The 19,428-nt window shown below is 37.5% G+C and overlaps 1 protein-coding gene across 6 annotated transcripts in view; it reads left to right on the forward strand.

Moving 5' to 3' along the window:
• Positions 1 to 19,428, forward strand: part of ARHGAP21 (Rho GTPase activating protein 21) — a 113,130-nt gene that overhangs the window by 49,781 nt on the left and 43,921 nt on the right. For all 6 annotated transcript variants that reach the window (XM_062633595.1, XM_062633594.1, XM_062633596.1 and 3 more), the window contains 3 exons: positions 4,819 to 4,843; positions 15,847 to 15,939; positions 19,161 to 19,239. In XM_062633595.1, coding sequence (XP_062489579.1) covers positions 4,819 to 4,843; positions 15,847 to 15,939; positions 19,161 to 19,239 — 197 coding nt within the window. The remainder of the gene's footprint in view (positions 1 to 4,818; positions 4,844 to 15,846; positions 15,940 to 19,160; positions 19,240 to 19,428) is intronic.

Below are 19,428 nucleotides of genomic sequence, written 5' to 3' on the forward strand. Positions count from 1 at the left end.
TGACTTGTGTCTTTGCAGGAGCCTTTCATTAAAGTTGCCCTTTTTGCCTATTCTCTGTGGCTATAAGATTTCTTTTGAAGTAGAAAAAGCTTTGCAGGACAAAGTTGGCATATTTTTCTAGTTAACTTCATCTCTTCAGTCTGCACTTGAAAGCCTGGATTCTTTGCCCTTGACAAGGAGTCACTGAAGCTAACTGGAAGTGAGACTATTAGCAGTATCAGGTGATCCAAGTATTTCTGTCTTTCAACACAGGTTATAGAGAGTCAGCCAAGAGCAATCTCTGGTTGAATTCCAATGAGAAACAGAGGAAGGAGGGTGGAGAAGCCTTAGCTGAGCAGAATTAATTATGTGCACTTGTTAGGATCTCCCAACAACCCTATTCATGCTGAAGGTGAAGATAAACAGCATGAGCAGGATTAATCTCCTTAATTAAGAAGTGACTGGATAGGTTTCTTCCTTGAATGTATCACTAGATCTCTCTGAGGAGGTCGATATCTTTTTCACATGCAGAAGGAGATAGGCGGAAGGAAGGGCAAGTAATAGAAAAGAGAAAAGATAATGTCAGCCCCTCACTTCCATTTCACACCTGATGGTGTCTGAGAGAGACCTAAACGGTATGTAGTGAGCCTGATACCTGTAAATCCTGAGATGTCTTGGAAGTTCTGTCTCCCTCTTTTTCTGCAAGAGAGCTCTTAGCGCCTTTTCTCTTGTTTCTTCTCCAGTATGCCAGAATTAATTCATTCTGGTTAATTCATTCCTATTTCTGTCTAGTTTTATTTGAAAATGAAAATAATGAGATTATTTTAATATCTGTAATACCTTTATTAGGGATTCAGATACATCTAAAGATGCTAAGATTCATTTGCACAGAGTGAAATTCACCTCTTGTCAGCCTCATCCTGACATGCGGCAAATCGTGATTTCTCTGCCCTTCGGCCCCCTACTAGTTTCTCAGAGCCACAGTACTTTCATTATTCCAGGCATCAACCTGATGATGGCACTTTCCCTATAGATCAGTGCAGAGGTCTTTTTTTACTACAGAGAAGTCTTTGCGTTCTAGCTCCTTTCCTTAGAATTCTTGCAAGGCAAGCTGTTTTGTTAATACCCACTCTTGGTTCCAATTCAGAAACACCTAGTGAAAATTTCTGCTTTGAAAGTTTGGCTCCTGTTGCTTGCAGTTTGTGTGCCTTTGAGAAAGCTGTTGACAGGTCAAGTGGAATCCTTTGGGGAGAAGAGGACAAGACTCGTCACATGGGGAGAACAGTGGGTATCTGTAGGACAGAGAGCATATAATGCTTCTAGACTGCAGCGTGTGGTAAAGCTCACACTACAGCTGGATATTCTGTGGGGAAGAAAAGCTTCCTACACACTAGAGAAGGATGCAGCTTGGAAAGCCGCTGAGGTGAATTTTCTTGGAAGTAAAGAATCCTACCCCGAAGTATGTATTGAGTAGAGAAGAGAGGATGTTATTTTATACACGTCTTTAATTATGCATATATTTAATAATCTGTTCTCTGTGTGGGTGTATTTGAGGTCTTGGGGTTTTATTTACTTCTTAATAAGTTCAGTGTTCTGGTTGTTAATCTAATAAAACCTTTGTTCAGTTGAAAAGTCTTTTGGTTTTAGTTTTCTGAGAAGCTCACTGAAAGTAAGAGGACTAGGTTGAGAGTTCCAAAATACACTTGTCTTAATATATTAACACCTGCCTTGAGTTATTTTCAGTACTTCAGGTGACTCTTCAGTTCTGCAGGGAAGGTGAACCTTCCCTTAATATTTCCCAGACTGGTGGCACAACTTTCCCTTGGTATTTGGTAGGGAGATTGCTGTGAGGCTTTCTCCTCCTGATACGCAGAAGTACAGAGCACCAGATTAGCAGAATGAGGGTCACTTTTGTGCAGAAGCAAAGTCCAGCTTACTGTCAAACAGCTGAAATTCTACTTAACCTAGTCCATCTCATGGATGTTTCTAAATGTTGCAGAACTTCAGCAAGGATTTCGTTTCAGTGCTGATCAGAAAGACAGTGCTGAACTTTATTATTCATGATGCTACTGATTTTTTTTTTCTAAAAAGAACTGTTCAAAACCTGAGTAAAACAGGTGGAATCATGTTAACCAAGAGACTTAGGGTTTGGTGAGGGTAAAATCTAGTTGCAGATATTTCTAGCCTTATAGACATCTGCCTTTCTTAGACTTCCACTGCTATCAATGTGAAACTACAGTTCCTGGTAAAGTAACTGTACCAATGCTCTAACTGGTGCTATGGGCTACCTCAGTTAGATGTGAAACACAATTGTGCAACACATGAATAAGCATGGTGAGTTTCAAGAATAAAACTAGATAACTTAGTGACAAGGGAACAGTGACCTGCACAACTGCATATGAAGGGCATTCATAAAGCTTTGTTTTCTCCATTTACATCTGAATGGAAAACAGGCCATACTTGGTGTCATCGAAATGATTGAACATGATTGGTCATAATCAATTCAGAGAAGTATCTCTACATATTTTAATCCTAAATATCAGTATGCTAGATTTAATTTACACTATTTGTATTTTTATTACATATATTCTATTTTTATACTAGATTTACTTTCATCTAACATTCAACATGTACATAGTACTGCAGGTCAAGGTCAAATTCAGGGTACTGTGTTAAGTTCTAGTATCTGGTTCCTGCACAAGACAGCTCATTAACTACAAATCAAGGGTGTCTTTGTAATTTTTATTAATTAAGTAATTTAAAAACATTGTGATGGAGAACACTTTTGGAAGGAAGTGTTGTCTGGTAGGTTTGTTGGGAGGGACAGCCCTGTGTGAAAGACAGTGTGAAAGATGGTCTTGGAAACTGCAGCTTAACACATTTCATTTTGGCAGAAGTGCTTGGCTGTGCTTGTGTGGGGCCACACACCAAACTGGGAATAGCTGCACATTCAGGAATAATCCATTATGTATTCTCCTTGCTTCGCATGCCTCCTTTCCCTTAAGAAAGTGAATAGGGAGTGCGTGAAAGTTTTCTTAAGCTAGTGTTGCAAAAAGCTGACATGAAATTATGCTGTTAATAACAGATGTTTATTAGGATTTGTTAGCAATGTGAGGATTTTTTTGCATATGAAGTCTGCTCTCCAAGTTCAGTCAGAGAAGCAAGAAGATGATAAAAGAAAACCTTCTCTTTAGGTATGGAAGCAGCATATACTAACATTGTGCAGTGTGTAAGAGGTAAATACAGGAGGGAAAGCTAATTCCAAAACATCTGCGTTATAAAGCATTCTGGTTTTAAATGCCTGAGTTCACTGGCTTGATACCATGAAAAAATGGTGTTTTGCAGCTGTCTTTTATTACAGAGCTTTGCATACCCAGTGACAAACTGAGAAACCCACTGCAGCATTTCATAAATGATGGCATCTCTGTATTAGATAACTTTTCAATTCCATCATTATTTCTGTTTGTTTTATAGCATCAAAACAGGTAGCCTTCCCTATGCATGACCCCTGTTTTCCAGACTATCAGCTCTAATATTTAAAGTCCTAAAGTTGTTTTTTCACTTGACAGATTGGGTGGAAACTAGAGACATGCAGATGTTAGCCTTTTTGAACAACTGTTTGCTGCTGATCAGAGTTCAAAACCAGGTGGCTGTTACAGGGCTTCAAGAGATACAGTGATAAATTTTAACAGTATTCGTCTACTAGTGCGGTACTTCTACCAAAGTACAGAGCAGGCAGGACAAGCTTGAGGTTATATTGTTTGCTGCTGTTAGAGTTTGGGTGATAGTGACAATAACAGTGGCTTTTTAAAAGTATAATGAGTACCAATTCTTTAACTTGGTGTTTTGGGGTATTCCTGTGTTGTCTTTTTTTGTTTCTTAAAGTTAGCTTTCCATGGTATCTTATAAAAACGTCCAGCAGAACTTCTGTACATCCTGCAGGAAATGTATTGTGCCTAGGAGAGACTTGTCTCATGCTCATCATTAGTGTTCATATCGAGGTCTTAACTCTCTTCAAGTCTTTTGAATGGCTTGCTCAGATCAGCTTACAGTTGCTTCAAAAATATTTAATATGAAAAAGATAGTGATTTGTCTTTGAATACAAAGAACTAGAAGTTTGGAATTAACCCATTTAAAGGTAGGAGAAAATATATAGATGAAAATAACTTCTGCGATCATCTCCTTGCTCCTCTTTAGTTCAGGATGAAGCTGTTTCAATTAGCTGAGGTGAACTGCTAGAAATACTTGCCAAATAATACATGCATATTAGTCTAAGAAATTGTATTTAAATTGAAATTTTACTATGCTGTGAAAGAGTTGAGAAAGAAAAGACATCTTTGCATCCTTAAACAATATGGGTAGTAGTAGCAAAAGCAAAACAAACTTCATATTGCAAATTTCAGGAAGCGTACTCCAAGCTTGCAGAATACTTTATGTCTCTTGCATATTGTTTAGCTTTGAGTCCTTAGATGATAAAAGTATAACCTTTCCTGCCTGGCTTCGAGAGTGGAAACATGCTTGCAGCAACACAGTGCAGTGTTAGGCTTCATGGCGATGTTTCGAGGGTTTTGGTATGGTACATTTGTTTTCAGGTAATGCTGTCCATGTTTTGTGGGAAGTTTTCATAAAGCTGTTTAGTTGTTTTAAGACGGGTATAACTCCGCATTGTCAGAATGAAAACCTTAATTCTATAAAGCTGAGTATTTGTAAAAGTGCAAGGTAGGAGAATGCAGGCTTAATCTTACAAGTTCTCTGCAAGTCTTCATAGCTGATAGATGCCTGTGCATTTTTTTTCCATTTATTGATTTTTTTAACATGAACTCTTTTCTTTTTTCTTAGGATGAAGAGAATGGGAATAGACAAGGTATGTCTTAGTTTCATTCTTTCGCAGATCCAGTATGTTGAGCATTTCAGCTGTGTAATACATTTCAATAGCTATCTAAGAATTTGAAACGTATGATCACTTCAGTGTGACCATCAAGCTGATTGAATTCCATGGCATTGGAGCAAAAGAAAGAAAATACCTGTCTTTTATCTTCACCTATTTAGTGTAGGTGTTTGTTGGACACTATTAATTAAAATGTTCTGTATCACTTCTGTGCTGTGTAGATATCGCCTTGTCATGTATATGACAAGACGACAAGAAACCTTTTTAGTACTAAACTTTCACACTCCTAATTTGATCTGCATGTAAGATTCAGAGTTATCTGTGAGAAGTACTATTGTAAAGGGTTTGAGTCTCATGGATATATTTATATACATGCATTTTAGAGTGCTTGAGAGCAGTCAGTGTGAAATTTTAATTTTGCTGCAGCTTTAATAAAAGCAACACGTTAAGTATATGAAACCTCATGTAGGTTGTGATGGTAAAAATGATCCACAGAAGTGGTACATAACTGTTCTAAAAACAGAAGATAAAAAAATGTTACCTCATTAGCTTCATGATGCTTTCTTCAGTATTTAATAGCACTGATCTAACTTATTTCATCAGGTTTGATACTCTTATGTACATTTTAAGAGATCTGTGAAACATGCTTCAGTGATGTCAGATAAGATGTGTGAATAAAATTCTTGTACTTAATTTAGGAGGGATGGAAAAATCACTTATTTCAAGGTTTAGGTTGTGCCTGTCAGTTGTGTGTCCCATCCTGTTGCCCCCCCCCGATTTTCTCCACTCACATTGCCTGTGTCTGCTCTTTCTTAATTCAGGAGTTTTATTAATTTGTGCTACATCTCAGTCCCACTTAACTTAAATTTCTGTTTGTTATTTAGCTACATTTTCATCCAGAGTCCCTTTTGCTGATGTCTTACTTTTTCCTTTAAAAAGTGAAAAATGTGTTGATTTAAGTAAGGTTTTCAGGTTGAGAGCCCTGTCCCACTTTCTGTTCTTCCCAGTCTCTCATGATAGTAAGGCACACAGCAGAGGTGGGATTAGCTGCATATGCAAGTGTAATGTGCTTCAATTTGTGATTCATTGGGCAGTGCTGTGCAATTCACTGAGGACAGGCCTGTTCAAAGGTGGGACCTTTGCTCAGGCAGTATAGGGCAAATGATTGTTTCACTGGTGGGTTATGATTTTCCTTAAACTGTAGCAGAGAATGGTACCTGGTTTCAGTGTACTTTTAAAAATCTGGTTTGTTTGGAAGACAGAGAACGTGTCTCAACTTTTGTTTCAGGTTTTGAGGGCTCTTTTTTTGTGTAACTGATCTATTAGAAGCGTTCTGGGAAATATGAATTTGCTTGAACTTTCTTACTTTTCTTATGGAAGCAGGTGAGTTCATACATTTCATCCTCTTTTTACTCAGCTGTCATCATCTGCTTGTTAAAACAGTGAAAAGTCAGTGTTTTCCTGTTCCTTATCACCCTTTATTCACTCCCCAAACTTGTAACCTCCTTTGTGCCTTTTGGCATATAAAAATAAAAAGCATAATCTTTTAGGAAGAGAAAGGAGTCAATCCTCTGTGCCAAACCAGCATGGAAGATACCACTTGTGGTCTGGAGAAAAGGTTCTGCAGTATACTTCTCACATGGAGAACTGGGTCAGATAAAGATAAACAGAGCCACATTTGTATCTAAAATGTTACCCGAGATTTGTTTTTCATTAGAGGAACAGCCGTAAACAAACATACTCGATTTGCTATGAGAGCGGTGCAGGTGGGAGCAAGATTACTTTCTGGAAATTTTTGTGTAGCTACTTAAACTATGAATCATAGCTCAACTATGGCTTATTTATAGCAACGTAGTACGTTGTATGCCTTGAAATACAGATTAGAGGGCACAAAGTGCTCTGGGAAGATAACATTCTCATTAGCAGGAGAGGAGGTTGGACTTGTGCTCCTTCTGGAAAGGGAAGATACGGCTTTGAGATGGAGTATGTAGGTGTCAGTAGAACTTAACCTGCCAGTTCTGTGTGTTACACCTTTAAACATAACAAAATGGGACAAAGTCTGTAAGATTTTTCTCCAGCATTCAGCCTGATCTTGGGGGCTGGGAGTGAATGGAATGATGTCTGTTTACATTGCTGTAAGTTGTTCGTCTTCCCAAATGAGGTGTGTAGGTAGACTGTGAGGAGAAAATCAGAAGCGTATCTTGCTTTTCATGTTCACAAACATCATGTTAATTTAGCAAAAGTGGATACGCCAGAAATTCTGTGACGGATTATCACAAGGGTTCTTAAAATAATTAACACTGGAAGATCAGATCGAGCTACTTTGGAGCAGCAGGAAGCTGTTTGTTTGGCTGCTGGCTGTGGCTGGAGGGGGTCCCTTGGTGCTGAAGCACCAGTTGCTTCCACAGCTTGAGGAAGAAGAGCATACTGCTGGGCAGGGTGCAGTGCATATGTCGTGCAGAAGAGCCATCTAGTGGCAAATTTCATGTATTTTCTTTCAAATTTGGTGGGAAAACTTGCCTGTGTGAAGCTCTGTCTTAATTAACAATGAAAGTATCTTAATGATAATTTTTCTTTTGAAGTTTGTAGATGATAATTCGCTTAATTCACTTGAGCTTTCCTTATGAAGCTAAGAGGATTCGAGCTTTCCATTTTTGTGAAGCAGTGTGCGCCAGTGCAAAATTGTCTTTTTTCTCTGTCAGTTTTGAGTGAGGATTTCTAATTACTTGCATTTTCTTCTTTGCCCTTCTCACAGGTTAAGCTTACCTTTAGAAGTTGAGATTTTTATCAGGTTCAGCGTTTTCAGGTTTGAGTAGGTGAGTGTGGAGAAGAGCATCTCTGTTGCTATTGCCTTTTATGAAAGCACTCGAATACTTTTTTCAAAGGAGCTGAGTACCTAATTAGGCCTAGAGGGCAGAAGATAAAAGGGTGTACTAGGTTTGATGTATTCTAGCAGTGAAATAAATATTTTTATCTGGCTTTATGTTCTGGTATAGAATTTTAGGGCAACTTTCTTAGTATATCTTTAGATTGTGCTCCTGGCTTGCATTAATCTTGCTTTTGGTAAGCAGTAAGATTTCACAGCATTTAGAATAAAAGGTAATGCAAATTTGTTCAGCTGAGCTCTAAACTGGGAGTGAGACAGGAAAGAAATGATGGCCAAAAGCAAGTAAGGAAGTGGTGGATCAGGTTGTCAGGCAAAGAAGAAGTTAGGATGCTGTGGACAGGAGACACTTCACGGTCAACAGTTGGGGCAGAAGGGGACCACCTCAAGTGTATGCACGTAAAAGAATGCTGACAGGACAATATGATGGTGAGAGCTCCCATGTGTTTTTTGAGGGCCTTTCTGAATCCCTTGTGCACTCAAATAAGCAGCATGGGGAGCAAGCAGGAGAAATTGAAGGTCTTCATGCAGTTGCAGGTGGGATAGCTTGCAGGAGCTGGCTAGAGTGCTGCAGTGGATGAGGACATGCTCTTTGGGAAGGACAGGTTGGGAGAGCACAGAGGCCAAGTTGCCTTTGTTCTCAGCTTGTATAAGTATGTAGAGCTCTGGCTTGGGATGGATGCCAGCTTAGAGCTTATGGTCATGATTTGCAGGCAGACCCACGTGGGCAACATTTTGATGGGTATCTGCTACAGATCACCTGATCAGGGAAGAAGTAGATGAGGCTTTCTTAAGACAAGCAGTGGAAGCTTGACGTATGCAGATCCTGCTCCTTATGGGGGACTTCAGCCTACTGTTACCTCCTGGAAGGGCATCATTGCAGATTTACCCTAAAAATTTTGTAGTTATTTGAAAGGTTGCTATTCTTTTATACTTCTACTGTCCAGGTTGATGACCTTAAGCAAAGCTATTAAAATGATTTTCTAACAGGTTAAAGATGCAGATCTTTGTTTATGGATTCCATTCTCACTGCATGGAGACTTTAATCAGCTTCTACTGTTTTCTTGAGAAATTCTGTTATACTGACCGGCTTGTATTAACTTGGAGTTGCTCTATTTCAAAATTCTGTTTAAAAGATCTCACAGATGGAAGTCTCCCAGGAAAGCAATGTAGGACTATTTGGAGACAAGCTGAAAAATACCTATACCTGTTAAAAATATTAATATTTCATATTAAAAACTTGTACTGTCAACATGTGATAAGAGGTACTGGAGAAAGCAATCTCCATTGCCATGCTGCCTCCATGCCATTTCATTGTGTACTTAATACGGTGGATGTAGTGTTGTCCTTTAAAGACTTCCTGAAGCAAAATACACATTTAGTACATGTTAAACGGGTTGGTCATTTCTCGTATCGTGTCCTAAACCATGTTGTTCTTCAGAAATGTGTGGCTTGTGGATCATGATTAAATACATTGCAAGAAGCATATAGAAATAGCCTGAAAAGAATTTCATCTTTCATATGAGAACTATTTTATGTTTAATACAGTGCCTGGGAATCTAGTATAATTATAGTTCAGTATCTTTTTTTCTTTTTTAATATGGTATTCTTGCTATTCTTCTATTTCTGTGTAGAAGTATCTATAGCAACTAGCTGCTTATCTTCCCCCCCAAAAAAAAATAATGAAAGGCATCTTAGGTGTATTGCTTGGTGTCCTCTTCTGTAGAGCCTGAGCATGTGCTTCCTAATGACACTTCAGACATCTGTTTTCACTGAGGTTTCTGGATTGTTAATTTTTGATCAACAGGCTATTTTTTGAAATGTTTTTATGGATTACAGTTTCTACCCTTCAGTAGTCTAAGCTAAATAGTTCCAATATATGACCTGAGCTCCTTCAGCTCTGTGCAAGTCTGGTTTGATGTTATAGAACTGAGTGGAAAAAAAAGGAGGAAGAGTTTTTTTTAATTCCTTGCTGCAGCTTACATAATGCCTCAAGTATTTTATGTTTCATTTCTTTCAGCAGACTGATTCCTGTGATGTAGTTTGTGCTCTCCCAGGAGTTAATTTAATCCCACGTTTTTTAACATTATCGTCTGTCAGCTCAGTCTGTTACAAAATAAACTAATTGTGCCGGTGGTAATGGAGCAAGGGAATGAATGTGAAAGCATCTTTTTGGCAAAATCATAGGTTGCTGGGATGATACGGTCCTAGGGTGTATTATAGTGGAATTAGGAGTAAGGGACAAGAGGTACGTAACACTAATGCTTTAGGATAGTGCCACAGTAAATTGTCCTTTTTAACGGATTTTTAATCCACCTTCATTTTTTAACACTAAATAGTGAGAGTGTTGGAAGAGGGCTCATTTAAATTTTCCACTGAGGCCAAAACCTGAGGATTTCTTTTTCCCTTAAAATACATCCAGAATGTCCAGCAAAGTGGCCTTCCAAGTTGTCACATAACGTAACATCTCTGAGTAACTACTGTTGAGTTTACCTCATCTTTGATTTTTAATAAAAATGCAGTGCTGTGTAAGTAGAATTTCTGTGGATTTATGGGAGAGTCTGTAGGTTCACTAGAACGGATATAAATTGAATGGCTATGCGTTTATCTCAAAACTACAGTAAATCCTCTAGACTGTTAAATCATAGGTCAAGTTTTAAACTTGAAAAGGTTTTCTTTCAGGTTTGAGAGAATTGAAAAAACTTTTAATAATATTGGCAAATAATGCAAAGGGGAATCATGGTTTTGAAGAGTTTGTAGTTAAGTTGAAACTGTGTTACATGTTTTCCATAACAGTGCCAGATTGTTTTTCTTTTCTCCCCACCCTGCCATGAAGATAGAATTGAGGTTCTATTAGTCAAATGGTTTAAGAGAAGAGTGAGTAAAACAAGAAATATCTTCGAGTTGCCTAATCAAAATGTCAGAGGTGCTTTGAGTAATAACAGAGGGTATGTTTCCTCTGTCACAGAGTTGAATGCCAGGTGTTTCTCTGCTAAATGACTCAGCAGTGCTATTTGACTTACTATCATCCTCTTTTAGAGGCTCATCCCTGGCACTGTATTTTGACAGTGAGTGCAATAAACTGTAAGGGCTGGGCTGTGACCTTTGGGCTCATTCTCTGCAATGGATTGCTAGTGGAGAAATGCTTACTGTGTGTGAAATTCAGTTTGCAGATTATAAAATCCAGGATTGTCTTTAGTTGGACTCTCTCTGTTAAATGTAATCCTGCCAGTTTTGTGATTTTATGTTTAATTAAATGAAATATCAATAAATCTAAGTACTGCTGTATTGTCAGCCATCTATTTTTGAGTAGCTTGGGAAATGATTAGCATATTTTTGATTCAGGGTTCATATAGATCTCACTTTATCTGTATGTATTGTCCTCCTTTGCCTAAAAGGTGTCCCAAGAATCAGTGCCACTCAGCACTGTTGCATCAGTGGAGTTCAAATGCCATGGCTGTCCGAAAGCATACTTGTAGATCTTCATGTTGAAGAGGAATGTTTCTCCCTCTTGAGTCAAAGATGTACATAAGAGCCTGTCCTGATTTACTAATTTGAGGGTTTTTATGGCATTGGTAATTCTTTAATATAAAAATTACAATCACCCTTTTGCTGTCTGCTGAGCATAGGGCCAGGAGTAAAAATACTCTGCGTAAGGCTAACAAAACTGTAGCCTTCCTACAAAGCTGTAGCATTCCTATGTGATGAGGATTTCTAAGCACAGATCAGCTGTCCTGGGCAAAAGATTTTTTTCTTTTTCCTCTAGGAAGAGAAGAAATGGCATGTTTTTAAGCAGAGGATTCTTAAGAGAGTCTGTATAAGGAAGTATGTATTGCCCTGTCCCCTGCAACACTTGCAGGTTTGTGCTCTTCAGGTCATAAAGACAGCACTTTGGTATGGGGGTTGGTTGGTTTCTTTTGTGGGTTTTTTCCCCTCTTCAAAATGTAAAGTTTTCTTTGTCAGAGAGTTGTCCTTTGTGTAGTTTTTATGATTTGGATCTTTTTATCTGACTGTATTATATCAGAAGGTTAATAACTAAAGAGAAGTGATGTGTGTGTTGCTATTTTGTAGCGTTTAGGCAGATTTGGTAATATAACTTCTGCCATGTCATTTGGTTTTCCAGAGTGCTCCATCCCTGGCAGTGTTCAGGGCCAGGTTGGAGAGGGCCCTGGGCAACATGGTCTAATGTGAGGGGTCCCTGCCTGTGGCAGGCTGGCTGGAACTAGATCATTGTAAGGTCTTTTCCAACCCTAAGCATTCTGTGAATTGTGGAGCAGTATATTAATACTGTCTGATCTGCAGAGAGTAGCTGAAAAACTAACTCAAGGTTACTACATTTGGTAGTAGTACTTATGTTCCCTATGCAGCAGCTGTATTCCAAACTAGCATTTTAGGGGATTGATTTAGAATTGGCACCTAGATAAAACTGATTTATTTGTGAAGTAAGGGGAATTAGAAGTTTTGCTGTATATGACCCCCATCTAAGTAAATTATGAATGTTATCAACTCTCATTTTTACAGTTCTGTTTAAGGGTAGTGATTTTTTTAATATTCCCTTTTATTAAAGGGAAAGAGAATTTTATTATTAAACATGAATCTTATTTTATTTGACGTGAAAATGTTTGTATTGGCTAGGAAAAATATTGTTGCAGTAAACTGCTTTTCAATGTATGTCTTGCATTTGATTTAGAAGTTCATGCTTCTTCAGATTACTTTTCTTAATTTCAGTTGCATAGACTAAAGACTGTATTTGATTTCTTACTACCCTTGTTTAAGCCAATGAATTTTTGCCTTGAGCCTTCTGTATACTTGGTGATTCATTTTTATTTACTTACTTCTGATGGTGTTCAAATAACAGTTGCCTGCTCTTGAGGTTTGTTTTTGTTTGAATAGCATCACTTAAGCTAGTAGTTGTACTGCACAGAATATTCTAGTTGTTCTGTCAATAAAACTACATTACTGCCTGCACAGTAACTTGAGTTTTAATTTTTCCTGACTGGTGACCATTTGCTCATACTTGAGATCTTTCCGTGCTAACAAGACTGATAAAGGAAAAGACATCTTGATCTTTATGGACTGTTTTCAGTTTCTGGTCTGCTAGCTTGTGTACTTAGCAACTTTATATATTTGTTTCTTTTACTGCTCTTATGGAAGACTGCACCTTTGCTTATAGCTGCACTAATGGAGAAATGAAGTAAACATGAAATTCTTTTTCACAGAAATTGTGGTTTTCATCTCTGCTGTCTCCTTGTGTATGTGAGTGTTCCTGGCATCCTGTGCTTTCCCGTTTTTTGTGTGTGTGATGTCTTGTTTTTCACTTGCAGTTGAAGATTTGGGAGAAACTGTCTTATTTCATGCTAGCCTGCCGTGTAATGTTCAGTTGTAAAGTTGTTTACAAAAGTAGGGAGGAGGTAAAGTAATATACAGTAATGAGCACAGGAAAAGCACTGGCAAATAAGACTACATGTCTAACAGACTAGTAGTATGAGCTGCTTTACTGCTAATTGTTGTATCACCTTGTAAGGAATTGCTGGTGTGTTCCAAAAAATTAGGCCTGTCAGTACTAGAAAGGAAAATTGTGAATGTGATCTGGTACTATGTAGTGCAAAGCCAGAGAACTTAGTGTAAAAGTTTCACTGTTATAATCTGCTCTAGATGATGGACTTTGGAAGGTGGGGAAGTTTAGGCTCGCATTCTGAACAGTATCTTGCTTTTGCCGGACGATTGGGTGCAAAAAGGAGCCAGTGGAGATTTAGGCACAGTTAAACTGAAGTGTAGCAATTGTTAGATTTTGAGACATTAGGCAAGTTACCACATTGTTCATTTTACTTGGAATTTATTTCTGTAATGACTGAGTGCACATCCACAAGGTTTATACCCACTCAGTTGGTCTGAAGAAAGTGTTGTTGGCTTCCACTCTCAAAAAATACTGTTTAACTTCATTTGCATTTCAAACTCAAAAATGTATAAAACATACACGTTGAAGCTATGTATTCAAGAAAGTTTATTTTTATGTTACTGATGGGAAAAAGTTTTGGCTTGTGTCCAAATATGTGAAAGACCAAGGAGAAATGACGAACATGTATTAATCTGCTAAAGCCTGGGAGTCCTAGCTTTTCTTTTTGTCTTGTATTTGGATGTTACTGAGCTGTAAAATGAACCTGACAATGTAAATAACACTTTAAACCTTTCATGCCAATTTTTTGCTTCTACATTGATCTTTAGGGTGGGGGTTCACCTTCTGGGGAAGAAGAATGACTGTTTAATATAGTGTCCTTCTGCATTTAGGACAAAGAACCAAGTTTAATGCCTAATTAGCTTTCAGAGTCTGTCTATCAGATAGCTGTGAAAACCTGAAACAAGAGCCTATGGTGCTGAAGAACCTCTTGGTGTAGCTAGCAGGTTTGTCAGAAATCGGATGCTTAGGGAAGCCTTCAGTCTTTGGTCTTCATAAATTGATACAGTTGTCCCCTCTTACGTCAGAAGTGGGAAGTGTATGAAAGGTATTCTGTGTTGGATGTTGAACAGGAGTAACCTTATCTGCATGACCTCTTGCTTTGCATGTTAAAGTATGGACAAGGCATGAAGTAGCAGTTGAGTGTTAAGCAAACTGGCAGTAGGCCACTAAATTATTATTTTTTTTTTTTGATGAGCATTTGTAAAGGAAACTGAGGTAGCCCCTTGGTCTTTGAGTTATGAGATATTAAGTGTTATAAATGAAATGTGCCATGGGAGCTGCATTAGTTTTATTTTTCTTGATATTTTTGGGATCGTGTATCTCTTCACTAAAAGGTTGAGTGGCAATACTGGGAGGATGTTTGGTGGTCCTATGTAAGGTCATATATCTTGTAAGCCATTGAAGCAACCTTTTGTTCATGGCATCTGGGTAAGTTATACTTGACTAACCTTGTTGAAACATGACTGCCTCTCACAGGATGAGACGCTCTCACGTGTTCAGTGTCTACTTAATTCATCAGATTAAAGATGACAGATATTAGCTTTGGCTCACAAAGAGCATTTTGTACGTCTTGTAGCTGTGTCCTGCTAATAAAATTTTGAAGTATTTGGGAACTGAGCTGCCAGCTGGAGTTTCTTGATTTATAATTCAGTTGCTTTGGATTTAGCAATTACCTGATTTTATCCAATCAACTTTGTGATTGTTCTCTACCAATCTGGAGTTATTTTGAGAAGGTCATTTAGAGCCATATGAGTAAGCCATCTTGTTCCACTGTTTTGTGGTAAAATGGCAGGACACTGAGGGTCTGCAGAATGAAGGCAATAGGCTAAAATGTATATTTGAAAAATGTGAATCAGAGTCAGAGGGAGGTCTGGTTTTGGGCAATTTATTAAAACTCTTCAAATGATGAGCTTTTTTCCACATAGAAGTTGAATCAAAAATACACTGTAAAAGTATACTGGGAAGGCAAGAATACAGAGGTGTTACGTTTTTTAACTACTGTAGACTAACTTCTGCGTTGTGTATATATGGATACTACATATACTACAGTACATGCAGACATTATAATTTGCTTTGAATTCTACATTACTTTTTGATTTTTGATAAATCTTCAAGAAAATGTTAGACTTTATCTTGGAGCATCTGAAAAACAGTGTTAGAAGATCGGTTTCAGTTCCATGTGGGCTATAAGCCAATGTTATGGGTTTTTTTCCCGTCTAAGGAAAGATGCAAAAATTTTATTTTCCAGTTTGCACTGCGAGTTCTTACTCAGCTTGTCTGGGTTTATATCTTATGTCAGATAGCAGTCTAGAAGAGGAATTCTTACTGAATAGTGTAAACATCAGCATGAGGATGACATGAACCTGAAAAATACTACTTACTGGAACATATTCACAAGTTTAAGTTTGAGATACACCTCCCCCCCCCCCTTTCCTTTTTCCTCAGACACATAAAAGATGTTCAGTGTAGTTGCATTTAAAACTCCTGGTCTCTCTTCCTTCCCTCACCCACATTGATCCTGAGTCTTCAATATAATGACGAACATGGCAGGGTTGCGTTTCATAACAATTCTTAAAGTGAAAACATTTGTAATGCAATCTAATGGAATGCTATTAACAGCTATACTTTCTTCCCCAGGGAAACAGAGAAACAGACTGGAGCCAATGGATACCATATTTGTTAAACAAGTTAAAGAAGGTGGACCTGCTTTTGAAGCTGGACTGTGCACAGGTACTGCTTTTCTGTAACACTGATGACATGCTTGTGTATGTGATGTAAACTATATAATATGGTTTAAGCTTCAACACACAGTTCTGTCTTCCTTTTAAACGTAGTTCTTTCCTTTATAAGTATGAAACTTCTCTTAAATTGTTCTCCAGTGTTTCTTAATCTCACAAGCGCCATTGTGTTCTCTCAGGAAGTGTTGTATAAAATACATTAAGACATTAAAGCCTTAGTCTTTTTGGCTTATTATCTTTTAAAAAAGTAATAAGTAGTACAAGATAAAATATGTGAGGAGGAAGTGAAAGGGGAAGAAAACAGCACTTTTCAGCTCCTGTCTTTTGCTCTGTGACAAATGAATAACCTCAAAGCATTCATGTTTTTGTCCTTTAAATTATTCCACCTCCTTAAATCAAATGGAAACAATCCATGTTTATATCTCACAAAATTTTGTTCGGTTGTTCAATTTAATCAAACTGGAGAGGAGAAAACTTATTTTTTCATGAAGTGCCAGGTACTTTGTCACACCTTTACTTAAATGTTGAAGGGAAAAAAAGCTAGGTTAGAGTGGGAGGTCTTACAAATGTTAGTAAGTTACGTAGATGGATGCCCCCACAACACAGGTTTCTGTTCTTAAAAATATGGCAAAAGATAGGTTCTGTGAAAGGATTGTGGTTGTGTTGACAATGAGATGTTATTTTCTTTTTTAAAAACAGTTATTTACATGCATTTGACTGGAATAGGATAATTTTTGTACGTTTCTTCCTAAGGAAATACAAAGGTTCTAGAATGATCAGGAATTTAAAAACAGTGCTGGATCTTCCTTGTACAGAATAAGGCATTTTTCTTTTTTAACTCCTCCTTAAGTAGTTATTCAGGAAGGGGCTTCTTTGGCATTCTTTTAATGCTGTTACATAAAGAAATGTTTTGGCTTGATAAAGTGCAGCATATGTTGAAGTTGTACTGAGGAGCCATGTTAATTTTCACTCTGTTCAGTGTTTGCCAAATTGAAAGAGATGAAATCTGTACAGAATACTTTATTTTTAGACATAGAAGAGATTTTTAGGAGCCAAGGATAAAGAACAGAAAATAAATTTTTAAATTACCAGAATATTCTTCTTAAACACGTTGCTGGGAGCAGTTATATCCAATTAGGTCATGCCACTGTTTCTTGTTGGAAACTTCAGGGTGAAATATATTGCTATATCTGTATCTTGAAATCATATTATAAAACACTCAGGGAATAATCATCCAGTTGGATTGCTTGGCCTCTGATACAGACCCTGTATACATTTCTTATTTTGTAGAATCATCTTTGTGGTTTTCTTTTTTGTTTTGTTTTTTTTTTTTTAATTTCAACTTGGTTTTGTTTCATGGTCACACTAATGGAAAAAAAAAAGTCAAAAATATCATATTAAAATACAGCCAGCCAGATTTCCCATGTTTTGATCTTCATGCTGCTTTTTATGTCTTTTAAGAAATCTGGAGAGGGACTTTTTACCAGGGCATGTAGTGACAGGACCAGAGGGAATGTTTTAATACTGAAAAAGGATAGATTTAGATTAGATATTAGAAAGAAGCTCTTCAGTATAAGGGTGTTGAGGCACTGGAACAGGTTGCCCAGAGAAATTGTGGCTGCCCCACCCCTGGCCATGTTCAAGGCCAGGTTGGATGGGACTTCGAGCAACCTAGTCTAGTGAAGGGTGTCCCTGCCCATAGGAGGGGTTTGAAACTAGATGAGCTTTAAGGTCCCTTCAGCCCAAACCATTCCATGGTTCTGTCTATATGCAAGAATATAAAGAACTAAAATGTTTGTGGAAAGGGAGGTGGTGTGTGTTCATACTAATTTCTAGTTTGATCAGAGGTATCTAATGGAACATCAGATTGATAGACAGCTGTTAGAAAAAGCTTTCATGCTTAAGTATCCTTTTTTGACCTACAGGAACTGGCTTTCCCCTTTATGTACTCCTGAAACTGAGCAAAGTTGTATTTTTCAGAATTGCCTGTTCCCACTTCTTTCATGTAACCAGTTCTGCACTGTCCTACACACAAGATTTTTGACAGGATCATTGGATGTGTACTTCAAGTAGGCTTGTTCCACTGCTGTGTGTAACCTAGTTTGTTTCTTTGAAAAAACCCCAAACCTGCACAAGAATGGGTAAGATCACATGGCCTGCTTTACAGATGTTCCTAATTGCAGCTTTTAGTGGAAATACTGAATAAAGATCTACATCCACAGGCAAGTTCTGGAACAGCCTGGAAAAGAGCCAGTTTTCAGTTCCAGAGAAAGATCTGGTGTTTTCTGAGGCAGTCTTGCTACAGAACCTAGCAGGACATGGTTCAGAGCTTGTAAATAAGAGTATTTTTTGGCACAAACTAAAGCATTTATTTTCTTGCAACTTTTTGAAAGGATTTACTTTGGTGTTGTACTGAGCATTTAAAAATTAACTTTGTATTCATTAAAGTCCAGTTTCTCATACCTAATTGCATAAGGTATGTGTGTGGGAGGGATGGAGTTTGCCATCCATCACAGGTGCCTGGCAGTCATGTGGATTGCTGGCAAGCATTGAATGTTGCCACCAGCCTTTCTTTCGTTGCTTAAGAAGTTAGACACAAATCTCTTTCAGAGTTCTTTCAGGTGAAGAAGAGGGTGGTAACAAGCTGGTAGAAGTGCATACGTAAACTGAAGCCTTTCAAAATATCCATCCTTTATTTCTCAGTAGTACAGAACTGCAGTATTTGCTGCTATTAAAGGACATGTATAGAGCTACACCTGGCAGTGTTCTGATGTAAAGTTTGGGTTTATTTTGAGGTTAAGTGCTGGAATGAAATGTCTACTTACAGTTCATTTAAGAATTAGGCAGGGTTGTCAGTATATGTTGCCATACATCAAAAACTTTATTTTGAAGCCTTTACTTTGAGCCTTTCTGTAGCTTACACCTGCTTGTGGTTTTCTTTCTGTGAGTTTCTAAGTAATTCATTTGGAAGGGTAGAATGAAATACCATACCTGAAAATGTTCTGAGAAACGAGTAGAAACTTGGCATCCTGTATAAGGTCACGTTGTTGTATTGTGCATCTTTTGTTTTCTTCTTTTTTTATTTTGAATGATGACTAACCTTAGTTAAATGTATTGGTGATCTTGAATATCATGAGGTATGGGCATACAAAATGAAAATGATCAAAAAAATGTGTAGACAAATTAATTGAAGATAAAACTTTTCCTTTTCAGGTGACAGAATTATAAAAGTCAATGGAGAAAGTGTTATTGGGAAGACATATTCTCAAGTCATTGCTTTAATACAGAACAGGTAAGATAATATATTTAATTATGTGCCACATTTTTTTGTATATTAAGCAGGAAACGACCACATGATGGTTCTGAAAAAGTCACTGTATTTTTAAATTTTCCTTAATACACACTGTTTTACTATTACTATAGTAAATAGTAATACTATAGTAATTTACTATTACTATTTACTATTATTAATTACTACATT

This window comes from Pezoporus occidentalis, unplaced genomic scaffold (assembly GCF_034315485.1).
Source record: "Pezoporus occidentalis ecotype Australia unplaced genomic scaffold, CSIRO_AGI_Poc_V1 ctg40, whole genome shotgun sequence".
Lineage (NCBI taxonomy): Eukaryota > Metazoa > Chordata > Aves > Psittaciformes > Psittacidae > Pezoporus > Pezoporus occidentalis.